Source organism: Siniperca chuatsi, linkage group LG23, assembly GCF_020085105.1.
Source record: "Siniperca chuatsi isolate FFG_IHB_CAS linkage group LG23, ASM2008510v1, whole genome shotgun sequence".
In the NCBI taxonomy this organism is placed as follows: domain Eukaryota; kingdom Metazoa; phylum Chordata; class Actinopteri; order Centrarchiformes; family Sinipercidae; genus Siniperca; species Siniperca chuatsi.
This window is the reverse complement of record NC_058064.1, coordinates 20,685,293-20,704,480: the sequence shown is the minus strand read 5'-3', so window position 1 is coordinate 20,704,480 and position 19,188 is coordinate 20,685,293. Positions and strand designations below refer to the sequence as shown.

General features: G+C 39.5%; 1 protein-coding gene across 2 annotated transcripts in view; it reads right to left on the bottom strand.

Moving 5' to 3' along the window:
* The window catches only part of tmtc1 (transmembrane O-mannosyltransferase targeting cadherins 1), a 162,520-nt gene that overhangs the window by 15,662 nt on the left and 127,670 nt on the right, over window positions 1–19,188 (bottom strand). For both annotated transcript variants that reach the window (XM_044185918.1, XM_044185919.1), the window contains exons 9-13: window positions 17,136–17,303; window positions 13,063–13,176; window positions 7,429–7,572; window positions 1,167–1,275; window positions 823–925 (exon numbers count right to left, since the gene is read on the bottom strand). In XM_044185918.1, the coding sequence (XP_044041853.1) occupies window positions 823–925; window positions 1,167–1,275; window positions 7,429–7,572; window positions 13,063–13,176; window positions 17,136–17,303 (638 nt within the window). The remainder of the gene's footprint in view (window positions 1–822; window positions 926–1,166; window positions 1,276–7,428; window positions 7,573–13,062; window positions 13,177–17,135; window positions 17,304–19,188) is intronic.

Genomic DNA, 19,188 nt, shown 5'->3' with positions numbered 1-19,188 from the left:
TTAGGGAGAGTGCCTTTTGTTTGTGTATTTTGCAGTTAATTTAGTAAATTTTACTTAGTTATTTTATTCAAATTTTGCATATTTAATACTGAGTCAGAAGCAAACTGCCTATCTAGTGTTTTGATGTGTGTTTAAATGGTTTGGCCAGCCAGTATATCCGTTCCCCTCCTGTGTCATTAGTTAGGCCAGTTTTGTCTTTGTTGAAAACTGCACCCTAACACACCTCTATGACAATGTCAAAAAAACAACAACTGAACATTATAGGCATCTTTAAAGTAGACTTTATGACAGAACAGTTGTATTGGATTGCATTAGATTGTACAGATATACCTAATAAAGTGGCCACTGAGTGTAAATGTACTGTATAACCAAGCAGTTCTTTCAACGTCATCTCCACATGATGAGAACATAATTTTGGCAATCGTGCAGACTATTGTTCACTCTGACAGATTAGATCTCTGCTGGCTGCGAGTTGGTTTTCATAATGTAATGAACAGAACTGAAAGCAAAGGCTGCCTGGAAGGAAGAAAATCAATTTAAAAACTTCAGGAAAGCTTAGGTAAATACGCAATTTATTGTTAATGGACCAAATCAGTAGTCAGGATTATATCGGCATTACCACCTTGCGATGGATCATCTCATCAGTAAAAACCAGCATGGTCCTTTAAAAAAAGTCAGTATGAGCTTGATATATAGGCAGTGGCTGAATCCTTTTGTTAAGGTAAACCTGTGTATGTCTATGCAGTAGTAGACTATGGTGTTAATAGTAGCCTGTGTTTACCCACCAGCCCCCACACCAGAGAGCTGCTAGGTTCAACTCACCCGTATCCACCAGAAACACTCCGTAGTTATTATGCAGGTCGGAGCTGTCCGGGCAGTTCTCTATACCTTTCAGATACACTTCATTGGCTTCAGCAAAGCGTTTCTGTGGGAGAATGCAGATGAAATGAATACAAGATTAAAACAGGAATGACCAAGGTTACAGGAAGCTGGAGTGTGTACAACTCAACAGGCTTCTCTAATGTTGTTTTATAGCTGCCTGCAGAGAGATTAAGCACCTACAACTAAAGCTAATTTAATTCAGGAGTTATGAAGTAGTGATGAGTTACAACACGCCTCCAGTGTGGTACATATGTGTGTGAATGTGTGTTTCCCAGATGTTTCACCTGCTCAGCATAGAGTGATGCCAGACTGGAGTACGCATCAGCAAAATGTGGACTGCAGCGTATGGAGTCTTTCAGCAGAGTCTCGGCCTCTTTCTCTTTCCCCTGGGACCTGGAACACAGCATCATCATCATCCTGATCATCATCATTAGCAGCAATATTATCATATGTTCATCATCATTACCATTTTCATCAACAATATCATTATCATCATCTTAGCAGCAACATTAGCAGCAATATAAGACTCTAATCATTATCATAATCATCATTAGCAGAAATACTATCATAATCTCACTGTCAAGGTCACAGGTTGCCGTTTGTCATTTTTGGTTGCCAATCTTCAAGAGAGTCTTACGTAATATGAGCCTGCCAGAGGGCAGACACCAGCAAACGTGCAACGTAGCACACGGCGGCTGTAGTTTAGAAGTAGAGCGGGTCATCCACTAATCAGAAGATCGAGGACACCCCCCCCCCCCGCATGTCGAAGGGTCCTTTGAGTGGTCGGAAGACTAGAAAGGCGCTATACAAGTACAGTGCATAGAGATATGGATGCCTGAGAGAATGCAAAGAGCAACTCTTTGTTGAGATTGTGATGGACAATGAATGATAACCCTCATCCCTGTAGTATTTTGGTTTAGTTTCTGTCTGTGTCTATTTGTTAACCTAAATGAACTGAAACCAATGACAAGCTCAATGCACGGTTGTTAAAACGAGAAGAGGATGGGAGCCAACCTGAATGGCTGGCACCAACCACACAGTCGAGAGGATGACAACCGCGGGGAACAACTTGAGTGACGGCGGACAGCTGGCTGAGCTCACCTGCATTTCAGGTAAGGCCTGCATCCTTTTCTTAGTGAATTGGCGACCAAGGCATTCAGGTTATGTTGTGGCCTGTTAGTAGCTGGTACAGCCATAAGGCTCAGTGGTAATTAGATCCCCTAGACCTGACAACAAATCATTTTACCAGAACTACCTTTTGCCTGACAACAGCAGCAATATTTCTCATCATCAACATTGTCATCATCATCATCTTCACCATAATCATCAGCACCAGTAGAAGCTATATTATTATACTCCCATCATTATCATCATCATCACAATCATCATAATCAACATCATCATCATCAGTAGAAGCAAAATTAGCAACTGTACACATAATTTATTCATGTCCACAAAACAAACAAAGCCCAAATACAGACATATAGACACACACAGACAAACACACACACAGTGCTGTCGTGGGCGTGCAGCAGTGGATCGATGGCTGAGTTGGTCTGTTTGTTCTCACAGCTCCACTGATAACAGATGGTAGTGGAGCTGAGCCATAATAATGGCCTTCGTTTCAGCTTCTATTATTGATTGTAATTTTCTATTAGCGCCAGCAGAGCTTCAACTCGCCACTGCCCTGACCCAGTAGCCCTTTTTTTTTTTTACAGAGATCCCGCAATACTGCCGTAAAGAAGAGCCATCATTACACCTGCTTTGTTTGCATAGCGAGAATAGGTGTGCCTGTGTGTGAGTGCGATATAGAGAGATTAGAGTGGAGAGCTAAGGCGAGGCTCTCGTCATCATAACAATGCGGGATGGGGTCATCTACCTGTGTCCGGTCCGTAAGTGCTCTCGCTCTCACTTGGCCCTTTGGTGACAATCAAACGAACTATCGATTCATTAAAAAAAAAAAAAAAAGATCATTCAGACCCTCCTGTGCCACTACAGTCCCAAATTTCTGATGAGGATAATTCAGACAAGGAATCAGCATGTGAGCTCGTGCTGAAAAGGGCGAAGACCTACTCTTTCCAACAGGAATGCCTCATGCAATTTACGTTGGCTGAGATATTGCAAACAAAGGAATGCCACGCATTGTATGTACAGCTCTTGGTGTGGCCCAACATTTGCGGGGAAAACTAAGTTTGCTGATTTGACCACACACTTTAAACACGAAACACTCGTAAAGCGCAACAACAGCATGAAGCATAAACTATGCAGGGACAGATGCACTGATGGAATTGCAGTGCCTCTGCCAACAGCATTTCGAAGGCAATCGAAGGGAATCTACTAATCAGTCTGCAAAAGAGGCTGAAATGACAATAAAATTCAATACAGCCACACTGCGAAGTGAAGAGCTGCCATCACTATATTCAAGGGTCACACTGAATTGTTAAAAAAGAACGTAGTTCAAGTGAATCCAGCAATGGACACAGCATGTGCGCAGTTCATTGGAGTTATCACGGATTCACTGAAAAAGAAGACCAGTGAAAAGATAAAGGATTCCACTTATCTGTCCTTCATGATTGATGGTGACACTGATGTGTCAACCAAAGAATGTGAGATAGTCTACCCACAGCTCCTGCATCAAGGGAGGCCGGCGAATATTTTGATTGGCCATGTTGTCCAACATGCGAATGCTCAAGGTATGTTAATTACAGTACAGTAGGCTATGGAACGTAGGTTTTTATCAGAAAAAAGAGGCCCATTTAGTTTTTATTAATCCATATACCTTGCCACATTTTAAGCTAAATATAAGCAATTCCACTGTGTAGAGTATACACTTGGTAGACTATATAAAAATAAATAATAGAATAGAATACGACTTCCAACTACAGCTGGAAAATCATCTTTAGCCTCACCCCAGGTTTATCAGTAATACAGTTAAGATGCAAAAAAATATGAATGTGCTGCATGTCGATTTACGTGGTGCTCCTATTGTGCTGATGCTCCTAAAATTTTCAGTAGCATTCTTTTTGGCTTTCTTTATGGCAGGGGTTTTGTCTGTTTTTGCGTATATATTTAATTCTAAACTTTCTAAATTCTTAAACAAAGTTTATATACAAACATTCCACATGAAGGTGGTCTTGAGACCATGCAATATTTTTTAGATTTGCAAAGAGAGGAATTACTGGTTCTTACTGAATTTATTTTGCAATTCTAATTATTTCATGTTTAACAAGAATTACTATTTACAGACTCAAAGGACGAGCATGGGGTCTCCCTTTGACCCTAATTACGCTAATTTGTTTAAGAGCCTATGGGAGAAAAGGTACATATTTAACAATAATCCTTTTTTGAAGAATATTTTGTTTGATTTATTGACAATGTGGTTTTGTGTTGAGGAAGAACTCCATGGTTTTGTAACTACATTAATCATACTTACTCTACATTGAAATTTACCATGGTGTATAGCCAAGGGAAAATTCACTTCTTGTATTTATTGATATCTGTGAATATGAGTGGAGAACTTGATATGTTAGCCAACATTCCCTATTGGAAGTTTGTAAGACTAAAGCGTATATGTAATAAAGATAGTGATTTTGATGTCAAAGCAAGAGAAATGAAGGCAAGATTTGTCCAAAGAGGTTACAAGGACCATGTTTTGGTCTACTGCCCTAGATAGAGAACAATTATTTTGTTCATTTCATAGACCAAAAGACAACAGAGTTCCTTTTATGTCTGAATATGGTACTGTCTCTAGAAGGGTTAAGAACATTATAAAAATCATTGGTGTCTACTTAAATGTGACCCTTCTTTGCAGCATATATCTGCCTCTATACCAAGGTTTTGTTTTAAAGGGGGAAAGAATATAAGGGACTCTATTGTCACACCTATGTAACTGTAATGAATGTATGAAAACTAACTGGTTCACTAAGGAGGTATATGGAAATTATAGATATGGGAGATGTACACATTGCTCTAACACTTAACATACTAAGGAGTTTCGCCATCTTCACACAGGTAAAAAGTATAAAATTAGAGTTTATTAATTGTTTGTCTACACATGTTATTTATATGTGTAGTTAGGGCTGGCTTGGTTGAGTCCTGAACCATCCCTTAGTTATGCTGATATAGGCCTAGACTGCCAGGAGACTACCCATGATGCACCTCTTTCCTCTCTCCCTCTCCATCTGTATGCATTTTTATCCCATTACTGCATGTTACTAACTCAACATCTTATCTCTCCCGTAGTTTTTTGCTTTCTCGTCTCTCGCCTCTCTCCTTCTGTCGCTTTCAGCAGGTATTTCTGCCTCCAGAGCTGCAGAGTCTGGATCTGTGGTTGTGGGCCACCTGCTGCCCCCGTGTTCCTGTTCGACAACTGCTAATGTTGTTATTGGCTCTGTTACTAATACTGACATTATTTTTCCTATAGCTGTCATTCCTATTCTTATTAATTTATTAATATTAATGTTACCACTACCATTACATTACTACTATTTTAAACAACACGGCAGCGGTGGATGGCCGCCCACCACTGAGTCTCGTTCTGTCCAAGGTTTCTGCCTCTTAAAGGAAGTTTTTCCTTGCCACTGTTGCCAAATGCTTGCTCATGGTGGGATTTGTTGGGTCTCTGTAAATAATATTACAAAGAGTATGGTCTAGACCTGTTCTATAGGAAAAGTGCAATGAGATAACTTCTGTTATGAATTGGCGCTATATAAATATAATTGAATTGAATTGAATATGCTATAGTGAGTGTCCATGTGGCTTTATATATGTAGGCCAAACAAAGAGGAACCTTAAATTGAGAATAGCTGAACATAAAGCAGCTATAAGAAATGAAAACATGGATTACGCAATTGCGATGCATTACATGGAAAGAAACCACAGTTCTGCTGCCTGCCTTAAATTCATAGGGATTGAGAGAGTCACTCCTAATTCTAGGGGTGGCAATATCATAAATCAGTTATTGAAAAGGGAAGCATATTGGATATATACTCTCAGCTCCTTGGAGCCACATCGGTTGAATGAGGCATTAGACTTGAGTCAGTTTTTGTAACTTATGCTTGGATGTTTAACCTACATTGTTTCTCTGTGCTTACAGGTGACCTCGTATGTAGGTAAAAGTTGAGCCACTAAAATCCCTCCTGGCACTACCCCCTTTCCCTTATTAAGACAGGTGTACATATTCTATAAATAGACTTCTGTAATGCATTATTATGTATTTGTATTTTGTATAGTACCTGCTTTCTTCTTATATACTTTTTTCTACTAGTTTTTGATATGTATCTTATTGTGAGGACGTTCATGTATTCTGGACTCTATTATATTTATGGTGTCTTGTGGAAATGTTTGCATTCTGTATCTACTCATCCTCTGTGGTGTTGGAGGTGGAGTAGCCAGTTTTTGTACATTGACATTGATATTGGTGTATCTCATTATTTTATGGAGATGGATGTGTAGTATTTATATCTGATGTTATGTGGTGTGAATGTAGTTGCCTAATTATTTACTTTTTGAAGTATGCTTGTACTTGATTATTTAAAGGCACACCTGATGGCAAGTAAACACAGAGTGAGTCTGATGAAGCAACAAGCGAAATGTGTAGTTCGCTCCTTTTTTTTTTTGCATGTGATCTGTTAATAAAATACTGTCCATACTAGTATCCTGGTGTGCACTGGAATATTTATTTGTTGGTTTACTGCGTTTTGCTCTGCACCAGCTGGCACCCAGGAGAGAAGCACTGCTGTGCATGGGGTATCTTCAGCTTTTTGTACATTGAAAACATATCAACATCACTGGTATGCTCTGGTCAGTCTGTTAGGATCATTCAAGCCTGGCTTTCACAATAAGCCCTGCTTTTCTGAGCCTTCCTTATAAAACAAGATATGATGATGATAATAATCTGTGGCCTGAAAAGACAGTTTTGATGATCACCTGCAGCACACTGTATTCCCAAATCTGACCTTTTGTATCTAACAATGCATCTGAACACTGGAGGAAAACTGGAATATCCATACTGGACAGGGCATTTTGGATAGTTGCCCAGGCAGTTTGTGTATTGATTTAGAGAGCAAGACAAAATGTACTGATTTACAACACATGAAGGAACTGAAATCATCAAACTGTCTCCCTTTTCCCATCTTTATTTTTAATTAAAAACAGGTAATCGAGAGATGACTGAATGATTAAAGATGTTTTTTTCTGTTGTGATCATACTTGGGAGCTGAGGGGAAAAAAAGATACTTTTTAGCAACAATTAAGAAGTTGTTGTTGGAACATTAAGACTGTCCTCAGCTGTGAGGGTCATTGCCAATTTTAGGAGCTCTTTGGAGGGCTGAGGAAAAAAATACTTTCTTTCCACTACAAACTGTTCAAAAGATGCAAACATGATATTAGCAAAGTCTCCAGCTGTGATGAGTGTCTCCAGTTTCTGTGACATTCAACAAAATGACGATCAAGCTTTTGTATAATGTGATCAAAAGTGGCTGCTGTCACTGTACATCTGTTCTCCAGTAGCTTTTCAGTGAGTGTGTGAAAGTATGTGTGCCTTACTTGAGGAGGTTTCCCAGGTTAAACAGAGCTCGGTTATGCTGAGGGTTGGTGTCCAGTGCTTTCCTGTAGTAGCGCTCTGCTTCCTCTGGGTTGCGAGTCAGAGTGCCAAGATTGTTCATGGCGCTGGCATGGCGGGGGTATAACCTGAGAGGAGGGGAGGAAAGGAAAGACAGCAGAGGGGAGGGCGGAAAGAGGAGGAGAGAAAATAAGGAGACAGGAAAGCGTCAAATGTAATTTACACTATGTATATTTACCTAGGGAAATTAAACCTGTAATAATTGATTTTTTTTGCCACTTCGGGTCAGTGGAAACAAGTAGTGAACACAACATTGACTATTATCACCTTTTAAGTTGATATGGTGAACTTGTTAGAAAACAGTTGCTTATTTACACATCCGGCAATTACAAAGCAAATTTAGCATTCATTTGGAGTGGTGCTGAAAGTGATCTGGAACAGCCAGTCTACTGGAACTCAGCATCACTGTCAAACTATGTTCATCTTAGGAACCACTAATGGCTGGGACTTCCAGAGGGAAGCATACCATAACATGATCTTGATTGGACCAAGTGCCTTGTGACCATAATAAGGATTATCTTCAGAGCAAATGATAAAGATAAATCAGCTGTGAGTGTGTGGAACCTGCAGCCTCTCTGCTGACATTTACTGCTGCTTTCCATCACTGCTACAAAAGACCTCTGTGTAATTGAAATACACTTTTATAGTTAGTGCCCATAATGGTGACACAAGCCTGACAAGACGCCCGGGGCAAAGACTGAGTGGGCGCCGTGGCAACGCTCTTTACTGTTTCTATGGTAACTCTGTTCCACCCTTTTTAAAGGGTTGGCGTTTCACTGCACAGAAAGCGGAGCAGCTGTGAAAATACCTGAGAGAAACCAGCACTGATCAACAGAGTCTTCACGTTACACTGTGAGGTGCTTGATCAACAATCTATACAGCTGAGTAATCACGGAAAGATCCACTTAGGCTGTCAAAACCTTCAGTCAGATTTCTATGCTTTCCCTCCCCACTAGCCTGCCCACTACAGGTCTGCTGCTGTGGGCTAACAGTCCCAAATACTGATCATTTCACTACAGAAAGCTAGGTGGGTCATTCATTGGCTATCTTGAAAGTCACTCATTCATGCATGCTTACTTATTGGTTATCCTTTGCATTGTCTGGTTAGTCCCTTTGTGTAAACATGGAAACAGGATCAATATTTGTCATATTTCATTTAAAGAAGAACTTTATGGTTCTGTATATGAGATTCTGAACATTACTAGCAGCAAACAGCTATTTGCTATGTAAAGATTTAGTGGAGTAATGGCGTCCTGAGCAGAGGATGGCGTCACACTCCCTCTGCCTGTGTTGCTTTGTTTATACAGTCGCGTGTGCATGAGAGTCCCTCCCTGTGAAACTGTTTGAGGAGAGCGATATAACAGCTGGTTCTTTTCTCATCTAACTCTGAATTAAGGATTTAACAGTGGAAAGACTAACAAAGATGGTTTTGGTGAGTTTTATTTTGTTTCTGTCCAATATGATGGTCTGTGAGATAAAATTACTGTTTTTCTCAATGGAGTCTGGTGGGCCATAGAGCCCATTTGTTTTGGTCTGAGATGCTGGTACTAGTGCGACATTTAGTGGCACTGAATGTCGCATACAGCTCCTTTAACAACTCAATTTAGCTAGAACATGCCTCCTTCATAAATAAAAAAAAAGCATTAAAATCCAAACTTAAGCTTTATTTGTAAGTGGTTATGGCGAAACTATGGCAGCTACGGGCGTAGGAAATGAAACAGTAAACATGGTGACAGCACAGATCAGTCGAATATTTTGTAATGAAACTAGGCAGACTTTTCCACCATCACTTGTATCACAAAGGAACTGAAAGAATGATACAGTTAGTGTTGGGAATATAATTACAGCATGATTCGGCCTGATCATGTGCGATACATCAGTTTAGTGTTGTGGTGGTAATATCAACATGTGAAATCTGACAATGAACTATAAATCAAAACCTACATTGTAGATATCTACGGTGGGACTCCTGTTAACCCCTTGCATCAAGCATAAATATGACCCCCACGTTCCCCCACCCTTCTCGCACTAGTAGGAGGTAAACATGACGTCACCTTCTGTTTCGGGAGGGTTATGGTTTTTCACAGATTTGTTTTCTGGGGGGTCTACAAGGCAGAATTAATTTATTTTATCTGGAAAAAGGCAACTGCTGTTGAAATGAACACTCTACCTACTGATAGTATAATAAAGTCACTATACATATAATTTAGTAATATATGTATAGTCACCATACTATTACTATACTATGTATAGTAATTTAGTAATAGTAAGTGGACTGTGTATCAGCATCTGCTTATATCTCATATGTCACATAAACCTCTGAAGGAAATTTAAAGAATCGACTCATTGGCTTCTTGCTAGTTTGCTCATTATGCGTCCGTGTGTCCTTGCTCATCGGTACTGCAGCCTATGAGCTGGAAATCAATCAAAGGACACCATAAATGAAGTCGTCCTGACCCCTTAAATATATAACTGAAGAGACAGCGAATCTGGTCAACTAAAACAGAGTACTGACTGAGGCACACACACATACAATTACATAGAATAAAAATAGAAAAATAATCAATAATTAAGTAATGCCGATTCAACCAGATCTCTCTCCCACACTCTACTTGGATTATGTCTGGCTTCAGGAATCAAAACATTTAAAATGTGATTTGAAGGGATCTCTGTCCCTCTCTATAGGAAAAAACAAGGAGTAGAAAAGGAAGCGGGGGCTGGTTAATTAAAGTGAGAGGTCTGGTGGGTTTCAGGTTATTATGAGCTGGCATGTGGTTTGGTGCTGAATGAAAGCTGCTGAGGCTCTCCGCTCAGGGTTTGGCAGGATGGCAGGCTGGATTAGCCCCCACATACTCTCAGCACACATCTCTGCTGCTACAGGAAGACTGGAGAGGAAGGAAAAGGAGAGGGGGAGAGGAAGAAAGGAAGCTAGGAAGCAGAGAGAGAAATTAAGAAATGGAAAGGGGGAATTTAGAGCCTAGGAATAAAGAGCAGGATGTTGGAGATGCTACATGAATCTATTATAAGAAGAGAAAAAGAGAAAAGAAGAGAACAAATGGCAGTGACAGGAGAGAATGTCGACTAGAGCCTTACTTTCCAAAGGTTACACAAACAGATTAAGGCTGAACAGTGAATCCTTTTTATAGTAAAATCTGGATTTGAAACAGTGCGTTTAGTTGGCGCTATAATGACGACTGTCTCCAGCAGACTTACTCAGCTGCAGCTAATTAAAGTTGATTTTATGAGTTGGCCAAACAACCAAAAACAAACTCTCAGTGTTTTGACCCGGTTAATACGCTGTCTGCATTTGGTGACTGTACTATTTACACTCAATCACAGATCATTTCCTCAAAGAACACACCACTTTGTGAAACTCTGATGTTTGAAAAAATAGACAGTTGGCTGTGTCTTCTTGCTGTTCAAAAACACCAACAGAGTGGTGCTCCAGATTAACGATCTAGGTGATTACCTCAAGTCAATTTCAGACAGGTTGATAGCATGTAGCTCGATAGCTGTCGAGTGTAAATGACAGACAGTTGGCGGACAGAGTTCCGTTAAACTTGTAAGCACATCATATTATCATTTTAAGCTAATGACCTAAAAGTTCTAAACTGGAAACTCATGGCAATTCAGGGTCGTGAAGCAGCTCGTCCTGTCAGTCTTTGAAGCTGACATTAATGTTAGTGCAGAGCTGTCAACAGTATCATTAGGGGTCATAAGTCCGATATCAAACATGACTTCAGTTTTATTTTGAATATGATAAAATACACTTAACACACACAATCAGCACTTTGTCATTATTGTACCTGACCAACTATGTAGCTGTTACCATGCTGTTTGTGTCCACTTTTATATATTACTGAGTAATGTTAAGTATACCACTAATATCTTAATAAACCAAAATTAGCAAAGCTTACTTAGAAGTTGACTTTTTTAAGGCTGACCTCAATAACAAGCAACTAAGCTACTATGCATTATTTTATCTGATTCTATTCATATATAAACAAGACGTTTTTGACTATGCTTGGTACAGTTATTTTGTAGAATAGTATTTTTTGTGAACCCCTTAGAGGAAGTAGTCTCGGTCCGGTCACAAACATATTCTGGAGCGGTTTGTTTGTGGTGGCAACGCCATCTGAACTTGATCTGATCCAACTATAAGGTGTACTGTGCAAGTTTGAGCTAAACAGCTCCTCTAGCCAGGTGCGCTTTGCATGCTGGGATGTGAAATCAACAGCAGGAGGATTTGCCGCTTTCTCTGTTACATATCATTGTAAATTGAATATGTTTGGGTTTTGGACTGAAGACTGAAGACCATCAACAAGAAATGTTTAAAATTCTACATATTATCACAGATAAATAGGTGCCAGATTACAGATGAACTAATCTGAATAAGGGACAGAAGGATGGAGGTGAACACATGAGAGAGGAGAAGTTGAACCACATCTCTGTGGTTCCTCAGGAAGCCTCTCCAGTGACAGGAACAACTAATGGACACTCTCTTTCATTAATGCAGCCTGTGTGTGTGATACATGAACAGAGTACAAGCTCTGAGCTGAAACAAGGCCATGACATGCATGAGAGCATGCACTCAAAGGTGCGTGTGAACTTGCTTCCATGTATCTTAAATTGAGTAAGCACATTAATCTGATAGTATATAATTGCACTGAGTTTACAGAGAGTAAGTAGACAGTATACACTCTAAGTACAGTATAGTATGGTATGTTGGATAAAAGCCAGCAAATGGTGCATGGTTTCTTAAAGGTCCCATGAAATAAAAATGCTTTCTTTTACATGTAATGATCTTTACAGAAGCCCTGAGAGGCAAGTGAGAAAAAAAATAAAAATAAATTCTGGCGATCCATTTTCTAAGTCTGATCTAAATTGTTTTCTCTCCTGTGTTTATGACTTAAGAACGGGTGAAAAAAAAGGTTTTGCCAGGATATTCTTTCCAAGTTCCTTTAAAAAAATTAATCTGTGAAACAGGTGGTGGAAAAAAGTTTAGGCAGGTGAAAAAAAGAGTTTTTGTTAGGATCATTTTTCTGTGTTTATTGTTGTAATACTCGTTTTGGCCACAAGAAGCTGAAGTGCACCACTACCCCATGTTCTAAATGGGACTGAATGCTTTTAGTCCCACTTAGAAAAATTATCCTGACAGAAAAAAAAATTTCACCTGCCAAAACTTTTTTCCCCCACCTGTTTCACAGATTGGATTTTCACAGAGGAAACATTTGAAAAATTATCCTAGCAAAACCTTTTTTTCACCTGTTTATAAGTCATAAACACACGAAAGAAAATAATTTAGATCCCCAGAATTTTCTTCTTTCTCACTTGCCTCTCAGGGTTTCCGTAGACCTTGAGTTCCTGGCCATCCATTATGGGCCAAATGCATGTCAAAAATGCGGTGCATGTCTTTGTCATTAAACAAGCTACTGGGTAGAATATGAACAGAAAAATCAATGAAACAGTTCTATTAGCAACAGAAAACAGCTTCGCCCACATGCTGTGTGACTTAAAATTAGTTGGATTAGTTATAAAGCTTTAGTTCAGATTCAGACCTGAGGGCAGTGGTGTAGTGGTGAATGGCCTCTTGGTGCCGGCCGCTGTCTTTGAGGAAGTTGGCGTAGTTGTAGTGGACTTTGGCATTGTGAGGCAGAGTCTGGATACCAGAGCTGAAACAAGGAGGAAGAGCAGGGAAAGGAGAAAGAAATGAGTTGCAGATATCTGAGCAAAATCACTGTGAGAACAAAAAACCTTTCAAAGAAAGGAACTCTGCAGCCCCATTGGGACTGGACTTATGTCTTGGGGTGGTGGTGGTGTGATTTTAACATTACCTGCGCTGGTCAGTGACTTTAATCCCGTCTGGAGTAATAATTACAGCCACAGACCTCCTGTTTTTCTTGCAACGAGATAACTTCCGTTATGAATATATAAATAAAATTGAATTGAATTGAGTTGGCTGGTCCTCCTGTCATTTGAATCTCGCCCGGAGCGACATTCTTGTGTTTTAAAGTGGATCTTTGAGTTTTTTCTCACGGGAGGAACTGCTTGTCCTTTTACTTTTTTTATAAGCTCAGAGTGAAATTAGATTTTTTTGTGAAAATGGAGGAAGTCAAAACGCCTTCAGGAGAGCAAGACCCCGTAAAAGCTCATCAAATGTGCTGTTTACAGGTAGGTACTGCTATTTTCTTTTCAGCCCCGTTTTTTAACCTATACTTGTTTACACTTTGGCAAATTAGCACCATTAAAAGTATGCTAATTAGCTATTAGCTGTTCCTGTTTGCAGCGTACCCATGGCTGTGCAGCTATCACTGGATTACTGTGATACTGAAGAAATCTTAAAAACATGATGATTCTTGGGAAAGTTCTGAAGCGTCTTTTTTCTATGATTTCCAAGCGGATTTATGTATGTTTATTTGCAATGGCCATCAGAGATACCACTCATGTGGAAAGAGATGTTTGATTTGAAAAATAGCTTATTCTAATTATAATTATAGCTATTCTAATTAACTCCCCCTGCTCTTTCATTTGTTACTATCTGCGAGATGTCTCTTATTTTTTTATGACTCACTCTGTATGGAGTGATTATTTGGGTGCTTAACTGTGCGCTCTCCCTCTTGCCTCTGGACGCATGGAGAGCTGTTTTCTCTCCTACTCTGCTCTATACTGGACTGTTACAGTGCGTAACCACAGTCACCGTTTCTCACAGCAGCAGGTTTCAGTTTCATGCCCTCATGGTGAATATCAGGTATTGTACTGCCTCTATATCCACCTGTGTGCATATGATGTACTGTGATGCGCTATTGCTTTGCCTGGCTACAATCACTGCTGCCATGATCACTGGAAAATCTGGGTGTGATGCCCCTTTTATAAATGTGCTTCAGTTACCACCAGCTCTCTGAAGACGCTAATAATTTCACTCTGTGTGTGGCTATTAGCACTGGTGTTTGTGAATCTGACCTTATTTTTCAGGCTCATTTGCATAGAAAGGGGACAATTTTGCGCCAAATGTATGCATATTACCTAATTTACCTGCACTGGAGCACTGAGACGCTATTTGCTTGGCAGCGCAGTAAGGAGTGCAGTTCACCCTTTGTGGGTGCTTTTAGAATTCCATGGTTTCTTGTCATATTTATGCAGGTTTAGCAAAAGCTGTGCAATCCTTTTGTGAATTTGCCCTTGATTGTATAGAAGTCTATGAGAAAATAACCCTACTTCTCACTTGATTTATTACCTCAGTAAACGGTTTCCTAATGAGTTTATGGTATCAATCACTAGTTTCAAGTCTTCTTCAATACAGCATGATGTTAATTTTGTAAATTATGGTCCCATTTATAGTAAAATAGATGATAAAGCAGGGTATGCTTTAGGGCGTGGCTATCTTGTGATTGACAACTCACTACCACAGCGACCAGGATAGAGGCGATGCATATCTACTGCACTGTGTACATTTAACTAGCTGTGAACTTGTTTTTTGGTGCTGTCTGTGTTTTTGTTTAAGAACTTTGACCCTTTCTGTGTGTATTCAGTTGATGAAAGTTAATTGTAACATTTTGGTCGCCTAAAAATCTGTTGTTCAGACACACTCTAGGAGTCGGCTGTTCATTTTTTCCAGTAAGTGCATTTTGTTTTAAGCCAAAATTAGCATCCCAATTAATATCACAGTTAACGTGAATTACAGATGCACCTTGCTAACCTAGCTAGCACTAGCGTTAGCTGATAACTTTGCGTTTGCTATGCTCCCCAGCTCCACCCCCTCGTCCAAATATGGTCACTTCCGGTCACTGGTTGCAAAAAACCAAGATGGCGATGGCCAAAATGCCAAACTCGAGGCATCAGAATAGCAGTCCACAAACCAATGGGTGACGTCACGGTGCCTACGTCCACTTCTTTTATACAGTGTATGTTGTGGGTCCCTGTTTTGTTTGTCTTGTGCACACGCACGATCATATGCACGGATGACGCAATACACATTCCTGACAATGGTTTCACACTATTTCACTGATCGACAGGTTGCGGTAATATGCCAAGAAACACAGCAAGGGAAGAAGAAGACTGCAAGCTAGTAACCATCAATGTAAACAATGCTGGATTCGAAATACTTTGCTTTGCAAATGTTTTATGAGGAAGGAAATGCATTCAACATGTTTGTTAGACCTCAAGGATACATGCAATGTGCTTTGGTGAGAAACACTGAATATAACAATAAAACTTTAAGGAACCGTAATTGCCTCCAACTCAGCGGGCCAAACTACAATAACTCATTCTTACAGGATAAACAAAGTGTGTATTTGTGTTTCCATTAAAATGGGTCAAATGGGTCTTGCTGCTAGGTGGGGATGGGTTGGGGCTTTAACACATAGGAGCACTTTGTCTCATAATCTGTCCATGACAAGATTACATGATCAATTGAGCACCTGAAACTCTGATACATTTCTATGCTGTTTCTGATTTGCTTCTTAATTGTGTTATTTATGAATGAATTTGTCTCTTCTGATCCACATCTGCCCCGTGGGCCCCAGTCTGGACTGGAACCAGAGATGTTGCATGCACTGTATGTACACCCCTGCTATTTTTATTCTTTATATTTTGGTCTTTCTCGTGGAGTGGAGGGCTGTAATGATGAGTGGTAGCATGAAATTACTCTTCTTCTTCTACGGTAGAAGAAGCAGAAGCAGGTACCACAATGTCAAGGTGTATTAGAAAAATGTGTCTCCATCAGCCTTTATTTGATCTTTTTTTTTTATATGCCAACCTTTTCACCTCAGCTAAGCCTAAAATATTATATTTTGGCCTTTTATTTCTGGTGTTTCCACTCCATTTTGTTTTTATGCACAAATTGAAAATGTGCAAGAGAACAGACCAAAATCCAGGTTTTATTGTGTAATGTAATATAATTCAGGCTAGTTCTAGCCCTCATGGGACCATGTACAAAATACATTAATCTCAAAAAAGAGAAAAGATGCTTTGTACCAGATTTAGCTACTAGCTAATTTCCATCTGTAGTCCCTGGGCAGGTAAAAAATAAATAAAAAAGCAAAAACCATCATCATCTCCACTACTAATGGACTAACAACCTATTGATACCCACGCAGGCGTAGGCACACACACACACACACACACACACACACACACACACACACACTCTAACACATTTCATAGGAATAAACAAAAAACAGAATACAAATCAAAATATTACATAGAAAAAGTAGAGGAGCCTCGTTTAGGGATGCTGCAATCTCCCCTTGAAGCAGACCTTGAAGCTCTGCTCATTTGCTCAGAGCAGAGCTGAACAAAGCTCTTCAAAGGTGGTGGAACAGCATTATGGATTATCTATGCATGTCATCCATCTTATAAAATTTTCAGATTCCACACTTTAAATGAAATTTTAGTTTGAGCAAATTGTTGTCAGGGACCACATACTGTAAAATTAAAACTGGAGATTTAATGTGCATGTAAAAGGCTGATTTGCCAGATTCTATAGGGAAATCTGCTGAACTGCCTTTGTGCTGTAAGCAATCATTACACTTCTGTGTAATGATAAAGACAGTGCTGGTGTGTGGGCCTAAGCATATGTTATGGAAGTTCACACACACACACACACCCACAGACAGAGTCTCTCTCTCCTTACCGGAAGAGGGCCTCCCTGGACAGCCAGACATGGTTCTGCTGGACGGTCTTCCAGGAGAAGAGCAGGATCAGCAGCAGCATGGAGACACTGAGGACTGTGGTGCCCCAACGGCCCACCACCGAACACAACCGCCCCATGCCATGAGCCACCAGGATACAATAACCCATACTAGAAGAGGAGAGGGGGAGGAGTGAGGATATAAGTGAGGGGGAGGGAGGACACAGGGGGAGGGTGAAAGACAAAAAAAGGCAAAGGTATTATTCATGATCCATGAATTCTTCTTGATCTGTTACTGCAGTCCTACATCCTCTCAGTGTGTGTCACTGTCATCACTCAACACATGCCTCTTCAAACCTGTGTGACATAACGTAATGCCCCCTGCTGGTGCCTTTCACCCAAATCACTCTAGGTCCCATGGGTGCTCATATTTTCACCATGGGTGGGTGCTGTGGCTTCCAATAAAAACACATCTCAACAACTTTCCCCAAACTCTCTGACCTGGATCATATGGTAAATAAACCCACAGTCATCTGAGGAAATTCTTTTTGCAGCAATGCAGCATAAAAACACATAAAACAGAAACACAGTAAAAATACACTTAGACAACTGAAGACATCAAAAGTGCCGTACAATGTACGCAATTCAGAATAAAATAAGATAAGCCTTTATTGATACCCAGAGGGGAAATTTGGGTGTTTGCAGCAGCACAAAGACAGAATTAAGTACAGATAAATAGAGAAAATAAAAAAAATAAAATAAATAAAAATAGATCATTTTAAGTATATAAAATAAAAATAAGAACAGAATAAAAATAGAAACTATATATATATATATATACATATATATGTGTATATATACATATATATGTGTATATATATATATATTTATATATACATATATATGTGTATATATATATATACATACATGTGTATATATACTGTATATATATATATACATATATATGTGTATATATGTGTGTATATATATATATATATATATATATATACACATATATGTGTATATATGTGTATATATATATATATACATATATATGTGTATATATGTGTACATATATATATATATATATATATATATATATATATATATATATATATATATATAAATATATATATATACATGCACATACATGTGCATATATACTGTATATATATAATAAAATATCTACCATGCAGTTACATTCAACAAAGTGAGGAATACAATCTCATAATGTGTCATTATTGTTTATCTAACTGTAAGAAAAGCCTGCAGGAAGTGATGACTGCCGCGGTGCTGGGACTGGAGATGGCAGTGCAGATGGCGGGACACTGGGCGGCGGAGCAGGTGAGCAGCTGGAAGGCGGAGCTTCAGTGCAGGCAGGTAGCGAGTTGACATACGGGAGAGGGATCAGAGGAAGTGTGCCCTGAAGACAGGCTATTGACAGAATGGATGGTGGGCCAAACTCCTTCCAGAGGAGTGTTGTGAATCTGCCCAATGAGTCGTAGATGGTCCCAGATGGTTCAGCTGAAGAATCATGAAGAGCACCTTGATCGCTCGGTGGGAAACTCCTGAGGATACCATTTGAAGATTAGGCAGCACCTCAACAAAAACTCCTCGCACCTTTTTCAGCTTTCTAGTTGTAATCTCAGCCGTCTAAAAACCTCTACAGCATTCAGTCTGCTCTGTCCTGCTGTTATTACAGACATGTCTAAACTATCCAAGACCCAACAACTCGTCCATGGACTCTTCTCTTTTGTCAAGCCGTGACACTTAATGCGCAGTGGTCTGGGGCTAAAGGCCAGGCTAAACAGAAATATTGACTATTCAATTCAATTCATGTTTATTTGTATAGCACCAAATCATACAAAAGCAGTTCAGAGTGCTTTACATAAAAACAATACAGAACAGGAAAAATGTGCAAATAAACAGAGACATCCATGCATACATACACATAAAAATACAAATATATACACAAACACAAACATTCTGTACAAGTATAAACAACGATAAAAGATTTTTTTAAATCTAAACACACACAGCCACACATCATACTGTT